This window comes from Muscardinus avellanarius (assembly GCF_963383645.1).
Source record: "Muscardinus avellanarius genome assembly, chromosome: 13".
In the NCBI taxonomy this organism is placed as follows: Eukaryota; Metazoa; Chordata; class Mammalia; order Rodentia; family Gliridae; genus Muscardinus; species Muscardinus avellanarius.
Window position 1 is genome coordinate 75,517,689 of NC_137799.1, and position 19,594 is coordinate 75,537,282.

Sequence of the window (19,594 nt, forward strand, 5' to 3'; positions counted from 1 at the left end):
TAAAATGATGATGATGATGATAATAATAATAATAATAATAGTAACAACAACAACAACAACAACAACAACAAGAATAAGGGGAGGGTTGTAGCTCAGAGGTAGAAAGCCCCTTGGTTCAATCCTTAGTACTACACACACACACACACACACACACACACACACACACACCTGTCTTGATAAGGTTAAGATACTCTTTTTTCCACTTCACCTAGTCTTTTTTTCAGGCTTTCAACTTCATGTATGTATATATGTATATATATGTATATATATATATCTTCATTTCCAAAATTTCTTTTTCAAAATCTTTATCACATTCATATCCTGTGTTTTATTTCTAATTTTATTTAACTATTTACCTGTATTCTCTTGGATCTCATTGAGCTTTTTAAGTAATCATTCTGTTTAATTCTTTTATCAGATATTTAACCCAAATTGACTTCTCTGGGAGCTTTTGGATCAGGTATACTTTTTTAGGCATTAGCCATCCCAGTAAGCAGTCTTCTGAGGATGTGTCCTGTGGTGTTGGTTTGCTGTGCATTGTCGGCTTTATGTCCAGCTGGTTACTGTCAGTGTAGCCTTCCGATAGCTTCTTTGGCTATGACTAGTGACTTTAGGGACAGTATATACTACTGGGTGTTGAGTGGCCTCCTGTGTCTGCGGCTGTGCTAGAGTGGGGTCACTAGCAGGCAGGTGTGGCACAAACAGCAGTGGGTGTGGGGAGCTCACTGCATGGTGGATATTCCTATAAAGGAAGTGGCAGCCCTTATCAGGTATGGAGGTTTTCCCAGTCACTCCCCGCTAGCTCTGCTGCTGACAAGGGTCTCTGGCACTGGCAGCCCCAGCAGTGTGGGGGGCCTGAGTCACATGTCTTCTGCTCAGTCAATGGTGCAGGTCCAGCTGTGGCACGGGAAGAGGTAGTGGTGTGGGACTGCAGCAGCCTCTCCATGGTGCTCACACCCAGTCCAGGCAGCAGTGAGTCAGACAAGGTGAGGAAGCAGCAGGAACAGTGGTGTTGTTCTCTGCTGGTGGCACTGCATGCTTGGGAGCAGGACTCGCACAGGTCAGAGTTCTTCTTGGCCTTCCTTAGCTGTTGGTACCCAGGGATGGGGTAGCTGTAGCATCAGGGTGTTCCCCCCACCTGCCAGGGACAGGCATCTGAGCATGTTCTGAGGGTGGTGGGAACTATGTAGGCATCAACCTCCATTTCTCACCCTAGTACAGGTCAACCTGTGGCCAGCCATGCCTGAGATCTCTATGGGCAAGACCCCTAATCTCCCTCCAATCTGATCTGTGTCATAATACCCATCCCCTAAAGCCGAAGGTACCCGTGGGCTTAGTTCACTGTCACTTTGCTGGGCCAACTTGGGTTCACAAGGCAGCCAGTCCAAAGCCAGTATTCCAGAATGTCCATGGAGCCCTAAAGATGAGAATATCCAGCAGCAATGTCTGATCAATAGAGCAGTCCAAACCCAGAAACTGGCTCACTTCTTAAATGGCTCCTTGCTCTACCACCCTGGGACATTTTTTTTTCCTAAAGCAATGCTATAGAACAGACTTTGGGTTACCTATCTAAGTGGGCTACAAGCCTGTGAAGACTGTGCAACTTTTCAGTAGCTAGAATGGCCAGTATCTACATTGATGGACCTTGCTGGGTCTCTCTCTTATCCTTGTGAAGGGGAGGCTCCTCCCCATTGGCTGTTGAGCTTCTGGCACAGATGCCCCGGGTATTTTATTTCTCTTACTATGCTATTTTCCTAGGTTTCAGAATCTTACAAGTTTCGATCTCTCTTGCTGTTTTTAGTGTTCTCCCATGGTAAATCCAGCAATACACTTGTTACTTTGGTTCTTCTTTGTGGAGTGGCAGCTGAGTGCTGGGTACCTCTATACAGTTATCTTTGATGTCTCATTTTCTTTTCACTTTGGTCTCTCTGTCCACTCACCTGGCTCTTTGTGAGTAATGATTTACTTTAATTAGGCTCCTGGGAGCAGGGATGATGGATTCACACATTTTTATAAATATATATGTATATATGTATATATTGAATAAATATTGAATATACTTATTTGTTTATAGAATAATATATATTTATACATGTTTTCTTGATTATATATATTTGGTACTGAAGATTGAACCCAGGGGTATTCTGCCTCTGAGCTACCCAGCCCAATTTTGTTGTTGTTGTTGTTTTGAAACAGAATTTCACTAGTTAGGTTCCTGAAAGTCTAAGGAAGTTGCTAAGACAGGTGTCAAACCTGTGATCCTCCTTTCTCAGCCTCCCAAGTGGGATTATGGGTGTGCACCACTACACCTGGCTTATTGAGTATTTTAGTGGCTTTCTCTAAAATAATATAACTACAGTTCTTATCAAAGGAATTTTGAGAAGTAGTAAAAGGGAAAAATTCTGGTGGTTGTTGAGAGAGAAAAATCTTATAAGAAAGGTTGGTTTTCTTGTTTGTTAGGAGAACTGGGAAAGTAACAGAAATAAAATGATGATTCAGATAAAAATGAGACCCAGTGCTCTGAGTTTCTGGCAAAATTGGTGCCTGTTCAGTCAGTGGACTTGAATGTGGCCCTGAACCAGAAATAGAGGCTGGCACCATGCTGAATGTGGTCAAAGGATCCTGATATAAGTGTGAAATGAATCCAACTGTGCTCACACCTTACCCAAGCATTCAACCGAATAGATGACCAGCAAAGATTCAAGTTCAAATGGAAAGACTCTTTCTCTGCAGCAAGAGCAGTCAAATAATAAAGAAGCTGGAGCCCTGCAGTGAGGAGTCCTTGGTTCTCATATCAGACAGTGCATTTGTGCAGCCAAATGTTACATAGTGAAAATCAATTTTAACCTAGCCATACCAAGAGCTCTTGCAGGATTTGATGGCAAAGAAAGACCACTGCTTGGCTCAAGCAGGCGGGGCTGGCTGACAAGTCTCACTTCTGACCTTTCTTGATGGTGAAGAATTGACATGGAGTTTATAGGTATAGATTGTGGGGAATGAGTCGTCACCCAACAAGCCATTTCTAACATAAGTTTTGTTTCGGGAAATGTAGACTAAAAGAGTGCTGTACTGTAAAAGTTGTAAATATTAAATTTACTCTCATGATAGTCCATCTAAGAGAAGTCATGGAAAGGATGAGCCATCAAGACTTACATCTCTTCCAATCAGGTCCTCCTGGTTTTCCACGATTCCCCATGGGGCGATGCCTATAGTGCATATCTTCCCTCGAGATTTAGATGCATGGTCCTTCAAGGCATCTCCAACATGCCGAATGACACCTATGAGAAAAGAGGGGCATGTTCATCTTGTCTTTTAAAAATAGCAATCTTTCCATCATTCTAGAAGAAATTGTAGTAATTGTTTCTCCCAAGGTTAATGCATTAAATATATAATTTTGACACATTTTTATACAAACTACACATATGTAGGAGGGAACAGAAAACTATGGTTATACTGCCAGACATATTTGCCAGACTTGATATAAATTCTATAAATACATTTCCTACTTTAATTTATATAAAAGATAAAAGAAAACAATGTCTATTAAAAGAATGCTACTTCTGGAAAGATGGCGCCGGAGAAAAGCGGGGCTTACGAGCCCCGCTAACAACCAATCTCTATTACTACAAAATCAGCACCTTTCATAGTCAGAAAACACCATCAGCAGAGAAACAAAAAATGTAATTACAAGGGACAGAGAAAAAGAGGGCTGGAAAAACGAGACACCAGAAAGAAACCAGACCGCAGTGCTGCATCTGGAGCCATGCTACAGAACAGCGCGGGCGCCATCTTCCCTTGCAGCACCAGGTCCCAGAGAGGAGGGGGACTCAGAACGGAGCTCAGAGCCAGAGAGGAGATACACCAGCCTCACGCCCGAGGACATGGCAGCAGCGCCTTACTGCCGGCGGCAGCTGCGAGTTCACCGGATGGCACCAGACCAATGCACTCAAAAGCCCACCAGGTTCCAGAGAGGAACAGCAGAGAGCGAGCCGAGGTGAGCCGCTGCAGATCAGCCGGGAGGAATTCGGCAGATTTTACAGCGCAGGGAGCATCTAAAGCTCCCAGGGGCTGGGCTCAGCACAGCCTGCAGGGACTCAGAGCGGAGTGCAAAACCAGAGAAGAAATACGCCAGCCTCACGGCTAGGGGCGTGGCAGTGGCACCATCTTGCCACCGGCGGCAGCAGCAGTGAATTCACCAAGTCCACTACAGCTCCATCGGCGCACTCAACAACAGTGAGTCAAATTGCGCCCCCCCCTAGAGGAGAAATCCCAGTACTGCACTCCCAGGGACTTGACCCAGTGGGGGAGTGGCGGTGGAAGAGATATCACACCATAGGAGAACGTCCAACCTGGCACCCCCCATGGTCTAAAGCAGCCTCGATTGACTCCCTGGGTCTGAGACTTTGCGATACAACCTAGTAAAGGAGTAGTGGGGACTGAGATACCAGAGACTCAAGATCCAGAGCACCTTAAGTGAAGTCTTAGTGACCCAAGGGAAGAACCCAGAGAAGGCAAAAACTTCTGAAATCATGGGAAAGAGGAACAATAATGGAGCAATGAATGCCCACAACCCCACAACATCAGAACCTGATAAAACAGAAATTCAGAGATTTCTAGAAGATCAAATCAGGAAAATAACTGTAGAAATAGTAGAGGTGTTTCGAAAAGAATTCAGAGAGAGCCAAAAAGAGATAAAGGATGCAATTAATGAAGTAAAGTCCTCAACTCAAAGTACAAACAACTGATTAGACCACATGGAGAATAGAATCTCGCTCCTAGAGGATGATCACTCTAAAAATGAACGCATAGTTTCTAATTTAGAAAAAAAAATCCGACAGCAGGAATCTGACATTGAAGAAATATGGGCCCATTTTAAGAGAGCTAACCTAAGAATAATTGAAATAGAGGAGGGAAAAGAAGGTGAAACCAAAGGGATTAACAATCTCTTTAAGGAAGTAATAGCAGAAAATTTTCCAAACATAGAGCAAGAGGTCGATACACAGGTCCAGGAAACTTATAGAACCCCCTTTAGACAGGATCAGAGAAGAGGATCCCCACACCACATAATTGTCAAAATGACCAATGTGGAAGCCAAGCAGAGAATCTTAAAGGCAACAAAAACAAAGGGCCAAGTGACTTTCAGAGGCAAACCAATTAGAATCACTCCGTACTTCCCAAACCAAGTCATGAGAGCCAGAAGAGCTTGGAGTAACATATTCCAAACTCTGAAAGAAAACAACTTCCAGCCAAAAATTTCCTACCCAGCAAAACTTTCTATCAAATTAGATGGGGAAATAAAAAGCTTCCATGACAAACAGAAACTGAAGGAATTTATGTCTTCAAAACCAGCACTAGAGAAAATACTCAAATAGATTAACTACAAAGAAGAATTAGGTAACACACACCAGAACCAGAGAAACAAGATTTTCCATCCAACAGACAACTAATATTGGTTATCTGTGGAGATTCATTACTTATGTTAGTCTTTTACGTATCTTTAAATTGTATTGTTTGCCTTTATTGTTGCTGATTTTTAGGATTTCTAGTTGGAATATTAATATACCTTCAGATATAGCATTTGGAAATATTTTATCCCATTCTATCAGTAACTGTTAACTCTGTTTACATTGTCTTTGGATATACAATATTTTTTATTTTTTAGGGAGTTTGTTTACCCTTCTGTTGCCTGTGCCATTGAAATCATATCCAAGAAATCACTTGCAATTTCAATGTTGTGAGGTTTAATGACCCAGATTTTCTTCTAAAAGTTTATAATCTTAAGATTTATATTTAAGTCTTTTATCTATTTTGAGTTAATATTTATATATGGTGTTAGGTAAGGCTCCAATTTTATTCTTTTTCATGTAATTATTATTTTTCAACAATATTTAGTTAAGAGATTATTATTTCCTCCACCAAATGTTCGTGGAAACCTTGTCAAAAATAACTTGACAATATATGGAAGAATTTATCTCTAGGCTTTTATTTAACTCCAATAGTTTATATATCTGCCTTTATAACAGTACTACACTGTTTTAATTATTGAGCTTTATATGGTTTGAAATCAGAAAATATACATCTTTTAGCTTTGTTTTTTTTTTCGTTTGGGGTATCTAGAGTCCATATTCCACATTAGGATAGTTTTTTTTTCTGAAAAATAAATAAATAAATGTATGATAGTTTCACCTAAAAAAATAAAAAATATTCTCTGGTAAGAAAGAAAGCAAAAAGATATTGAAATGTTATCTTTAACTCATCAAAAGCTTGGTATCAGACAAATGAAACTGTTCTGTGAGATTATCATTGTTAATTTTGGATAAATTGCTATAATACTAGATGTCAACCACTAAGCCAAGCATGGGAAGGAGGGATGGGGAAGGAACGGGGTGGAAATCAGGTAGGGACTAATTGGGCGATGTGTGCATGTATGTCTACAAACTTTTTTTTTTATCCCATTATGATGTATAAACACAGTGCACCAATAAAAAAAAAAAAGAAAAACAAATGGGCAGGGAACCTGTAAAAAAAAAAAGAATGCATACAGTTCTTTGAATTAGAGAACACTTTTACTATATTATGAACATAATGGTTTGTTCGTATGACTAAGAATCAACACCTTAACTGTGCTCTGGATAAAAACACTACATATAATATATTAAACATACACTTCAGTTATGTATGAGTCACGATCCTTCAAATAGTTACTTAGCTCAAATTTTTTAGCCTTAATTTCATCTTGCTATTTTCAATATATAATGCAGAGAGACTACTTACAAAGATGTTGGCTTATTCTGCAGAAACTTTATGTTAAAATATATAACCATACTTTTAATCTTCATTTTAAGTTTTCCTTCTATTGTAATGGCCATCTTCATTATAATTAAAAGAAAATTCAATTTACAGATGGTAGGAAATCTACCTCTTTTTTTTTACAAATCACTTAAAGAAGATATAACTTTTAATCTGTGTGTGTGTGTGTGTGTGTGTGTGTGTGTGTGTGTGTGTGTGGTACTGGGAATTGAACCTAGGGGCATTCTACCTCTGAGCTATACCCCAGCCCTATTTTTTTTTATTCTTTATTTTGAAACAGTGTCTCACTAGATTGCAGAGGGCCTGACTAAGTAGCTGAGGCTGGTTGTGAACCTGCAATCCTCCTGTCTCAGCCTTCTCACTACTGGGCTTACAATCGTCACCACACCCAGCAACTTCTAATCTTTTAACCTCTCTCTAATGTGATCATTTTTAGAAGACTTGTAAGATATGTTTTCTTTTTTAAAAAGGTTTTTATCTATGAGAAATCACACCTAGTGCCATCTTCTATGTGAACATTGGGTTGGATTTGATTTCTTGTCTATTTGCACGTGTTGCAGTTTGCATGTCTTCAGTAGCTCAATATGTCAGCTAATACATTCTGCAGTAATTTCTGATCACAGGTGAGGATGTCTCCTCCAATGGCAACACTCCTTGAGGGTAAGATTGGAGGTCAAAGCTCAGAAATTGTGTACTGAACACACCAGGCAATTTAACCATGGGAGAGAACATAAATGTTTTAATAACTCAGTTGTGAAATGGTCCTAAGATCAAAGAGGAAGAGCCTCCTTTTCAAAATGAAATAACAAAGCAGTGTAAATAATCACTAATACACATTGAGCTATAATGGGAGTACTGGAGAGAATAGAATTTTCACTTGTTAGTTTGTCTAAGAATCTCCAAAGTGAGAAAACTGCTAAAAACAAATATAAAAATTAGAGTAAATCTGTGGACTATTAATAGTAATACTGAAAACTTCTCTTAGGGCCAGTCCTGGCCAAGAAGTTGAACTTTACCATCTGCCCCCTTTGTCTGCCCCAATTCTCTCATGACCTTACCTAGCTTCAGCACCCGTATTAGAACCTCACTTTGGGTGCTGGGCTGAACGCTAAGTCCAGAATGAGGCAGAGATAAACCCTGAGGTTTATAGTATAGAGGCAGAAAAATTCTTCTTTTGATATTGAATGAATTTATAGAAGAGGAAAAATGAACATTGGTCCAATTTCCCAGAAATGGAATATTGGTAGGAATTTCTTTTGGCCTTTTAGAATCCTTTGGTTTGTCACTACATGTCAGGAAGGCCAAAGACTGGATGAGTGTAGGCACATGATAGTGAGGCCTGCTCACTGGACAGAAAACTGTGGAGCCCAAGACCGAAGAGTCATCGAAAGAAAGCTGCTCTTTGCATATTTGGTGACTATACACTAAAGAGCTGACTGAGCGGGTCAGTTTGAGATCATGTCAATTTGTGGACTGAGTCAGGACTGCCCATAACAATGTGAAGCATGGGCTTATGAAATGGTGTGCTGACTAGTCCCAAATTCTAGATATTTCGAATGTGCGGTGTACGTTTCACTCAGTCATTACCCAAACTACAAACCACAACATTAAATAATGTGCCATTTCAAATGAGTTGGTCCCACTCTTTGTTGGGGGAAGGGAAGGGGAAGCAGGGAGAGAACACCAAGCGCAGTCTGAATGTATGCCATCTCCAATATGTTCCGCATAAAAAAATAAATATATACAGACATATATACACAGACACACATATATAAAGAATAAAGAAGTGAGACAGAGCTGAAAAAAAATGAGTTGGTCTAGCACTAGGTTCTGTGGTCCCACTAACCACAAATGTGTCCACATGTGCAGGCTTTGAGCTCTGTGATGAGTGTTCACTAACTTACTACAGCATCACTTGTCCACGTCTAATTGGCCCTTCTGACTCAGGCTAGGGAAACACAGCAGCAGCAGTTCACGCACATCCAATCCACTAGCTACTGCACATTAATAATGTTCTGCAGACAAGCACTTAACTGTAAGTGTGGATGTAAGAACTGATTTGACAGCATGCCTGCATCACAAGATGGAAACTCATTAGGCAGGTAGAAAAAAAAAACCTAGAATTTGGCATGAGGTATATTTTAGACTGGTGCAGGGATGATTTAATGAAATATCTAAAATAATAAATACACTTTTGGGACAATTTATGTTCCAGATGGAAATTGCCTTTTACAAAAATTAAAGCTATTTGGCATCAAACTTGAAAGCACTTAGAAGAAGAGTGACCAAATTTCCAATTTAAAGTGAAACTCATTCTTTTAAAAATTATTAGGGTCTGGGGGTATGGCTCAGTAGTAGATCACTTGCCTACTGTGTCTCATGAGGCAGGTTTTGTTCCTAGCACGAACTACATAACATATCCTCAGACATTCTATTAATCAGGTGTACAAATTCTTTATAGTCAGTTATTTAATATCCCAACTGTTTCTCACAAGCCATTCTTAGATGAGAAATAACTGTGTGGTTATCATTTTGGTTAAGAGGTCTAAGAAATAATTGTTGAGAAGAGAGAGAACCAGGGAGAGTGGGTGCATGCAGGCAGGGGTGAGGAGGGGAAGTAAACACACTCAGCCTGAGAAGACAATTAGCTCAGGCACAATGTTCTCATGGCCGTAGGCTGCACTGTCTGTTCCACCCCAATTACCTGTGTTAACTCCTCCAGTGAATATCCATGCTCCCGTTGTCATGGCCGCTTTGATGAGCCCTTTCCCAAAGACTTGCTTCAGCTTGGGCTGGAGTTCAAAATTCTGCAGGCCCCCGTGGACAGAGATGAGAAGCTTGGGAAGTTCCAGCTGCCATTCCTTGGTCATCAGGTGTAAGAGGAGATCAGGTTTTGTATCAAAGGACACTCTCACGTACTAGAAGAAAAAATACTACCCATTAGGCAGATGGTCTGGAAATTTTTTTTCTTTACTGGAGATTGAACCTGAGGCCTTGTGTATGCTTTACAACTGAGCTACACCCCCTGTCTAGTTTATTTTGCAATAGGGTGTTCTTAAGTTGCCCAGGCTGGCCTTGAATTTATCATCCTCATGACCCTGCCTCTTAAGTACTTGGGATTACAGGTGTGCTGCACTACCGTGCTGGGTGGCTACTTGTCTTTACTGATTATAATTATATGGGTTGCTACTTGAAGAAAATGTCTTTTGTGAAATCTGATTTTCCTTCCCTTACCAAAAGAACCTTCATGAGACAAAGGGACTCATCTTATTAAAAGTTTTCTTGAAATCTTGAGTTGCTGCAAAATTGAAATTATTTGATTTTTCTAAAATGTAGTTTAAGCACAAGTCTTCCTGTTATGAGTTCTTTGTCCACAAGGAATTATACTTATATATGATCACTGTTTATTTTTGATATGAGTAATCCCCTTAGATAAACTGCATGCAGATATTACTCTGAGTTTTTGTGATCCCACTATTTTGAGAAGTTTTAAAGGATTCTAAAATTCTGTATAATGCAATGAAAAAATTGAGATATAATAACAGCAGATTATTTTTAAGTCTATAATATCTATATCTCAAATGTTTTTTTCAGCTTTTAAAGATAAGTAACAAAAGATATGCCATTTATTTCTACAAAATAGTTAGAAATCAAAGACTAGAGCAGGGCCGGGCATAGTGGCGCACGCTTGTAATCCCTGTGCTTGGGAGGCTGAGACAGGAGGATAGTGCAGGTTCGAAGCCAGCCTCAGCTACTTAGTGAGGCTCTCAGCAAATTAGTGAGACCCTGTTTCCAAATAAAGTATAAAATAGGTCTGGGAGTATACCCTGGAGGTAGAAAGTCCCTCTGGGTTCCATCCCCAGTACCACACACACACACACACACACACACACACACACACACACACGACTAGAGCAGTTGTCAAGGTTTTACTAGATGCAAATGTCGACAGTTAATGGTAGTATATATATAAATAAAATGCTACAAATATATAGAATGACAAGTATCTATACAATCGTATACATAATCGTTTAGGTTTTAGTTTAATTATGTAAAGACTTCTGTTTCTAGCTGGAAACAACTAAAGGCAGATAGAGAAAGCCTTTTTAAATGAGTTGGCATGAGAAGAAGAAATATTGAAGTCCTAAACCATGTAGAAGTTGGGACCTCAGAAGTTAGGGAGCATCTAAAGAGGATTATTCCTAAAGTTTGATGACCTAGAACATCCGAGTTCACATCTTATACAGTCTAGGGGAATTTAATAGAAGACTCTGAATAAAACAGGTATACTTTGAAGGGCTCCACTTTAAAGCATAAGGAAGAAAAATAAATTAACTCTGATGTACAGAAGAAGTGGGCAAAGAATGTACCTAACTCGACCTTTACTTTGAGTATACTGGCATGAAAACTCCATCTGATTATTGTTAAATGCAAGTAGGCCCTCAGCAGGTGGTGGCCCACACTGCTACTGCCAGTAGGGTGTTTAATGTAGAATGGTCCTGGTTGAGTAACTGGAAGAAGCAAGCGTAGGTCTTCTGCAGAGGACAGTGTCATCAACTCAGGCCTAAAGTCGTCAAAGAATGAGGGAATAATAGAGAAGATAAGCATTCCACAGCACTGAAGCTAAAAGTAATCATACATTGCACAAGGAAACACAGCGGCATTAATGAGAACCAATGGGCACCAGCAGCAAAGTCCCATCCTCAAAGATACTGAACGGATCAGACAGAATGCAGAAGAGCTAGGCTGAAGATGCTAAAAAACCAACAAGAATACCGAATATGTAAGTAGGGAATATCCATGTACATTTAAAAAAGAATGAAACAGAACTTCTAGAAATCTAAATGTAGTAACTTAAATGAAAACTAAAATGGAGATTAAACCACAAAACAGACATACTGACAATAGGTCCAGAAAATAAAATGTATGCAGCCTAAAAAGGCCAAGAGCTGAAAACATACAAGAAAAATGAAGACCCGTGGAGGAGATGATTAGAATTCTAGATAGAAATAAAAAATAAAGGGAAAGACATAAGACTTGAAGAGATATTGGCTGTGTGTTTCTCAGAATCATTGAAGGAAATTAATTCTGAGATCCAGAAAGTTAATTGAATCCTATGCATGATACAAAAACAATCTCATCATGGATAACACCAAATGGAGGGAGAAAGAAAACCCTCAAAAACAGAGAAAAGGATCACTACATCGAAAGTCATTAGAAAGAGGCTTATTTCTCAATAGCAACTAGGATACCCAAAGCCAGGCTCTTCCATATGTCAAGAGAAAAAATTATCACTTTAGAATTCTACATTTTGAAAAAAAAATCCTTAAAAATTGAGAACAAACTATAGACATCATCTGACTGACCAAACTGAATTTACCTCCATCAGACTTCACTGAAAGAAAGTTTAATGTATATATAATATGTAGAATTTATGTGACCTGATATGGAAGATCTGGGATGTTAAGTGGCATGGTAAATCCAGATTTTAGTAATTTTATGGTAAGTCTAAAAAAAGGCTTTTGCTGCAAAATAGAGAGAAAATTCAATTTATAGCCTAACTTATGGTAGGAAGGAATAGAACTGAAGCACAGTACAATATACTATATAAAGTCGTGAAAATCATTGCATTCTGCAATCCATGTGCTTCATAGGAAAGAAGAGAAATGTATTAATCAAATTTCTACTGGCTACAGGCAAATCTATTCATTTTAAGATAGTACCTGGGTCGGATGTGTATCAATTAACTCACATACTGTCTTTCAGTAAATATTCTTTTTTATGAGTAGGAGTTCACTCTAAAATAACGATAGTACTATGGCAAATGCATACACTAGTAACATTCTTGTTCATTATCAGGTGTTATGTTCTCTGTGTAACTGTGCTTTTGAAAGTACTCAATGCAAGTAAGTTTATTCATACCACATCCCATTAAACAAACACATAGTATGTTTAGTATTTGCATATATGTGTACAAAATATGTATTAATATTATGTGCATATATGAATGTATCACTATTATGTACAAGTACAATGCACAATATAAATAAAATTCTGAAAAATAACAAAGAACATATTAAATGTGAAAAGCAGGGGAAAAAATTTATGATAATACTAGTTGATAGGACTTTTTTAGTTCTATTATAATCTTATAGGAGCATCATCGTATATGTGTTCCTTTATTGATCAAAATGTCATTATGTCGTACATGGCTGTAATTACTGTGCTTCAGGTATATATACGTTATGTGTTCTATGGGTTCCATTTCCTATATTCTTTCCAACAGGAAGGAGGTGGCACCATCCACATTTTGCTGATGGGAGCAGAGAAGATCCATGATGGTCTTCAGTTGCCATTGCGAGTAAAACAGTAAGGCCAGGATTCACACCCCAGATCTAACTCGAGAGCCCTTCCTCTGGACCTTGAAAATTGAAATGCCTCTTTCTCTGTACTTTTCCTTTACCGACAGCCAGTCAACCCCAAGCCCTACTAATGCAATTCTCAAAATGGTGCTCTCAACTAGACCGTTCTTTCAGCTGCCATTGCAAGAACACATTCCCCTTAAAGGCTGTCTGTTTAGATTATGGCTACAGCATCCTTCTGGTTTCTTTAGCCCCAAGCTCTTTATGAGATACCAACAGGCAATCCCTTTCTGATCATATTATTTATCAATTTAAACCATTATATCATATGTACACTCCTCATGCTGGCAGTCATGGTCTCCCATAACTTGACCTTACCCTGTCTATTGCGAGGTTTCCTCTAACATATCTATGCCTTTGGCTAATGCTGTTTCCAAGTCCCTTTTACTGATGGAAATCATTCTCATCATTTTTTTTAAGGTACACAAATTTATCTGGGAAAGCAAGGATTACATGTTAAAAGGTAAAGAGAGATTGCAGGCTATCTCCAGAGTGAAAAGCCTCATTCTTATCTTTCAAAAGCTTTGGTGCATACAAGATGACTTTTATAGGGAATGAAGCTCATGCTGATGTGATTTAACTGTCAATCAAACCCACAGTGATATAATTTTCTATATGTCATTTTATTTCCTGTGTTGCTAGGGCTTTGAGGAAGGGACTTTGTTGGACCTGACCATGTATTTTGAAAAGCCTTTAAGCATTGGCTATGAAGTAGTCACAGTTATAAATAAAGGAAAACAGAGAGATAGCTAAGCCATCATGGGACTCTAGAGATAATCTATTTCAATCGTTATGTCCTAAAGATGAGGACACAGAGACCTAAGGAAGGGGCAGAGTTATCATTTAATTTTTTATTAAAGAAATATCATTAAAACTACTGTTAAATTGCCAACTCTGGATTGGGCTGTGCTTCGTAACCTTTAACATGCCATAAATCACCTGATGACCTTGAAACAAATGAAGGTTTTGCTTCAGCAGGTCTGGGGTGAGGCTTGTAGTGCTTCATTCCTAACCAGCTCCCCAGGGGCCAGACATGCATCAAGACTGTAACTTTTCCCTGAAACAAAGATTACACATAGTCAATGCTATGTGGTCTGCATGTCTCCTCCAAACTCAGTGCAACAGTGTTGAGAGATAGAACCATTAGGAGGCGATTGAGTCACCATGGCTCTGCCCTTAGGAATGGATGACTGCCATTATTGAAGGAGTGGGTTCCTGATAAAAGGATGAGTTTTCCCCCTTCTCATACTCCTCTGTCACTCACACACACATGCACACATACCCATACACAAACACAGATACACACACGCGCATGCACACACTTTCCCCTCTACCTTCTGCAATGGGTTAACACAGCAAGAATGCCCTCACCGGCAGCAAGTCCTTGACCCTGAGTTTCTCAGCTTCTAGAACTGTAAGAAACAAATCTCTTCTTTAAACACTGCCCAGTATCAGGTATTTTGCTATAGCACTACAAAAAAGGACTAAGTCCATGTGTCTAAAATTTCCTACTGGGGCAAAGGAAAAGAAAGAGTACTCTATGTCTGACATCAAAACAAGAGAAGGTGGGGAAGATTCTGGAGGAATAAGGCAATAACATACATGAAGGTACTGTACCTGACAAGCCACTCAAGGTATCTCCAATACCCCTCCTGACCAGGACTAATGCTCATACAAAGGAACACATGATCACCTGTGGACCATGCCTAATCATCTAAAAACTACAAACATTACAAGTACTGGTTGGCTCTGGCCCTTGAAAGTTGCTCATACATTGTCATCTATTTTTCTCTTCCATCTCTTGGAGAAAAGGCAAGATCAAATATTCTTTTTTGTCTGTCTATCTACCTATCTATCAACTATCTATCTATCTTGCACACTGCAAAAGCAAACTCAGGGCCTTACATGGCTGAGGCAAGCAATCTACCACTGGGCTATCTTTAGAGCTCCTAAACTAAAGTATTAAGTAAATCTATTAATTTTTTGGTTATTGTTTAGAAACCCAAGTGAATAGTTTGGGAGTAAGGCTATAGTTAAAACCAAATTATAACATTTTGAGATTATCTGAAAATTTTAATTTTTAAGTTGTATTTTATATTCCCCCAAGTTAGGATATTCAGTAAGCTTACCGGGTGTTTGTAATATAAAAGTTAACTCCTGCTAAGTCAATAGCTTCATACTCAAAAATGGTTGTGCCCAGAGGAATGAATCAATTCTGTTAAATGGTCACTATGATTTGAAATTAGGGACCATTTTGATTGTCGAGATAAGCAGTTTTGACTGTCTATTAATTTTGTTAGTCTATTAATTGCTCAAGGCTCATCTTATAGATAACAAGAAATCTTCCAAATGTTCACATTAAAATTTGTCACTGGGGCATTATTCTGATGTAGTGCTCCATTTAAGGTTTTCCCAGTCATTTGCAGCAACGCACTCTAGCATCAGACACTGGCACTGTCAGACATCTGGCTAACTTAAGCATCCTCTCTTGATACCAACCACCTTTTGGTATGCTGTGTTGATTAAACTGTGGGAAATGTATGGCCCCTAACCCACCAATAAGTGGACACTGGATAAAAGATACATTCACGGTATATGTAATGCCTTCATACAACTGGTGCAAACAATTGCTTTTAACCTTTTAACTAGAATGCCTTTTACCTTTCAAAACAGGCCTTTGTTTTTCAACTCATGACTTGAGGAGTGACCTGTGAAGATATTTATAAAAGTACCTGTGCTGGGCAACCTAGTCCTTCCTTAACCTCCAGGCCTTCAGGTTACCTATGATTGGTATCATGCACCCTTTTCCTTTCTTATCATTAGTGCCCCTTCCTGGAAGCAGAACACTCACATAGCTCGATAAATACTATTTAGATTATTTTGTTTATGTGTAAAATAGGAGCTAGGTTTAGCTTGTTATGGTGGAACACTTTTATAATCCCAGTACTTTGGGGGCTCTCTGCCAGCCTCAGCTACTTAGTGAGGGCCTCTGCAAAAATAGTGAGACCCTGTTTCAAAAATAAAGAATAAAAATTAGAACTGAGGGTGTAGCTCAGAGGTAGAATTCCCCTGGGTTCAATCCTTAGTACCAAAAAAAAGGAAGCTGAAGCTAGGTTTAGTTGAATTTGTCTTACTTGATTTGTTCTTAGGAACTGTGAACACTAATGCATTTAGCATTGTTTTTTGAGACAATATATTTTTATTTTCATACAAAAAACTTAGAAATTTAATTCTACAGGTGAGTGTAGTTTTCTAGCACAGAAAATTATAGTTTTCTTTTTTAATTTCAATGGTAGAGGGCTTGGCTCTGGTAATTAAAATGCTGTTGGTTTTTCTCTACCTGCTTCTGAGTATTTTTTTATTAACTGGCAATTTCCCTGAAATTTAACAAAAAGTGACGTCACTGTTGCTGTTTCATCATTAGAAATGTTACTAGGCTCCCATAATTGTTAGTGGGGCTCACAGAGGTATTATACCCAGACAGTATATTTTTCCTTCATCACACATGCAGTGGACCAAGGCTGGAGCATAGAGAGACAGTCCCTACTTACAACAGAAGGGGGCTATTTATTAAAATAATTCTTTGGCATTCTCAACTTGAGCTTTTATAGAGTAATTTGGCTTTGATTGCTACAGCATCTCATGCAGACCTTGAGAAAGCTCAGTCAGGGGACTCGCAAGGGTGTAAATCCCCCATGAAGTATGTCTAGCATTTCCTTCTTCAAAAAATTATTTTAGGATTATTTGGATCAATATGTAGAATTGGAATTTTATGTAGAAGCATTATAACTAAAATTGATGGGCAGTGGCTTGTGAGAGACTCAGGCAGCAAAGACTTTTTTTCCAAGGATAAAGTTTGGGCCAAAGATTAAGTTCAAACTGACCTTAGTTTGAGCCAATATATAAGATTACGTTCAAGCTGACTTTGTGATGAGACAAAGCATACTTTCTATGATTATGTAAATGTCTGGCACCCTGCCCTGAAGTCTGTTAAAGACTTTTTCTGTCCTTGAAGTTCCTGTTTGAATGACTATAAAGATTGTAACAAATCCTGAAAGGTAGTAGTAAGAAAGAAGTAAGAGGAAGTAAGAGAGAAGCTGGATAAGTGTCCATCAGAATAAAGTTCGAGACGCTGCCATCTGGTCTCGTGTGTCAGTGTCTTCTCTTACGACCTCAACTCTCCTCTCACCAACACACGCACCTCGACTCTTGCTAGTGCTGGACCCCGGCATCTGATGATTCATTATTCACCTCTTCGACCCTGAATTTTTACCCATGTAACTTAGCTCTGCGGTTTGAATGAAAATAAAAATGAGCCTCAGAACAATCCATCTGGCTACACTCTTGGAAATGTTCAATGACAAATCCTCTTCTTCCACTGTAAAGCCATCATTAATTTGTGGAAATAATCACTTGGTATTTGCTAAGCAGTGTTTGTCCTGAATAATGGACCTGCTAAATCTATTTAGCAGTATCTTGAATGCCTTTATTTTAAGCCCGCTGTGGGAGAATGGCCCTGTTCTTCTCTCTGTTGGGAAATGTGACAGACATCATTTCCTAATTCTTTGTTGCCACATTTCCAGTGGGCACTTGTAATTAAGGCTGTGGCCAAACAGAATATGTCACATCAGACTGCTGAGATAATTCTGCTGATACCAACTTTTCAAGACCACAGAGCCTTTTGTTTTACAGTGAGGGTTTAATGCTTAGGATGACTTTGTAGATATAATATCTCCCTAAAAAGAAAATATCTGCAATTGCATTCATTGTTATTAAATTCTTAGTTTGATAACCCACAGAACTTTGGAAGTCAAAGTGTCATATTGTTTTTGCAATCTTCCAATGTTAAATATCAGGGACTTGGAGAGAATGGATGTTGAAAACTCAAAGTTAAAGACTAAGAAATAATACAAATTTCACGACGCATATGAACAGCTCATAGGGGGTACTCTATACATTTTCTGCCAGAATTATTTAGCATAAATTTTTCTATAGGCAAGGATATGGGATAGTCTCTTAAAGGAGGACTGATTTTTCTTTCTTTTAGATCTACAATTAGGATCAGAAAGATGATAAATTCCAGTTTTAGTCCCAGTTTCAAAAAGACCATCCAAATGTCTGTCCACTTTAGTGGCCTCAACATCACAAGGTGGAAATTGGAAATCAATGGAACAGTTACAAAACCTTTCAGCAACCTCACCACACTTCGGTAAAGCTGCTTGGTTAGCTATAGCCTAGCAATCAGCTGTGAAAAGGGGTTCATTTAATATCCTGTTGGGTGTGTGTCAGTCAGTAATTCCCAGGTCAGATTTGCATAACACAAAGATAGACAACTTTTCAAATCTGAAATCCAATCCCCAAAGCATTTAAGAGTATAAGGTTGTGGATGCCGTGCAGCTGATAGTCTTCCTTGCCCCGTGTCTTCCTCTCCCCATGTCTTCCTCTCGGCTCCCTCTCCCCCAAACCCCATCCCCAATGCTCAAGGACCAGGCTTTCATCCTGGCAGACTCAGAGAGCTTCGAGTGTGCAAATGAGGGCTAGGGGTAATTATCTAAATTATATGAGAACTATAATAAGGGCCTCAACCTGATCTAATAAGCAGAGTAAACAGCAAGGGAAAACCCAAAGAGAATTATGTAGATGACTTGAGAGGTTTCAATACAAGTCTTAATTAGGTTGTACTTACCTGGCACACAAGTCTGCTCAGCATTAATTGGAAGGGATGATTAGTAAGCAAAGAAGATTCGGCTCATAACCAATCTCTGCGCTGCTTCCTTCTCTAATCTACAGAGCCCTAGATAAATGTGGGTCTTTAAGAAACTGCATGATGTCGGCTGATGGACCAATGATGGATTTTTTATGTTGAAAGGTCCAGAGTTTTGAAAAGTTAGGAGGTGTCTTTATGAGCCACCAGGTCCTCTAATCATCCCAAACTGGCGATTTGGGGGATTGCAATTTGGGAGGATGCTTCTGGGTATGGAAAAGGAAGTCAGAATCCTATGTTCACTCTCACTTCACATGTCTCTTCTCTGGGTCACAGTTTCTCCCTATAAAACACTGGTTTCATTGCTATTTCACTGGGGTTTGGAAACAAAGTACTGAATCCCAGCAAGCACTTGGCAAGGCCCAGAAACTTGTTCTATTGGCCTAGGATATAATTTTATAAAGAATTCTTCCTGTTTACAGCTTTTGAGTTTAATTAACTTCATTAAATAATAGTGATTTTTTATAATTCTACTGCAAAGTTTTTAAAATCCTAATAAAAAAGCTAGAAGCCTATTGATAATTAACTTCCTTTTGATTATGTTCATATACCTTCTTAAACAAATCATTGACTCTAATCTGTTCTAGAAAAACATGAC

General features: G+C 39.0%; 1 protein-coding gene across 22 annotated transcripts in view; it reads right to left on the bottom strand.

Moving 5' to 3' along the window:
* The window catches only part of TRPM3 (transient receptor potential cation channel subfamily M member 3), a gene marked incomplete at both ends in the record, with an annotated part of 906,375 nt that overhangs the window by 274,903 nt on the left and 611,878 nt on the right, over positions 1-19,594 (bottom strand). For 21 of the 22 annotated variants that reach the window (XM_080708373.1, XM_080708370.1, XM_080708385.1 and 18 more), the window contains 2 exons: positions 3,154-3,278; positions 9,515-9,728. In XM_080708373.1, coding sequence (XP_080564499.1) covers positions 3,154-3,278; positions 9,515-9,728 — 339 coding nt within the window. Of the gene's footprint in view, positions 1-3,153; positions 3,279-9,514; positions 9,729-19,594 lie in introns of those variants that run through there. The other variant, XM_080708380.1, reaches the window with a different exon arrangement.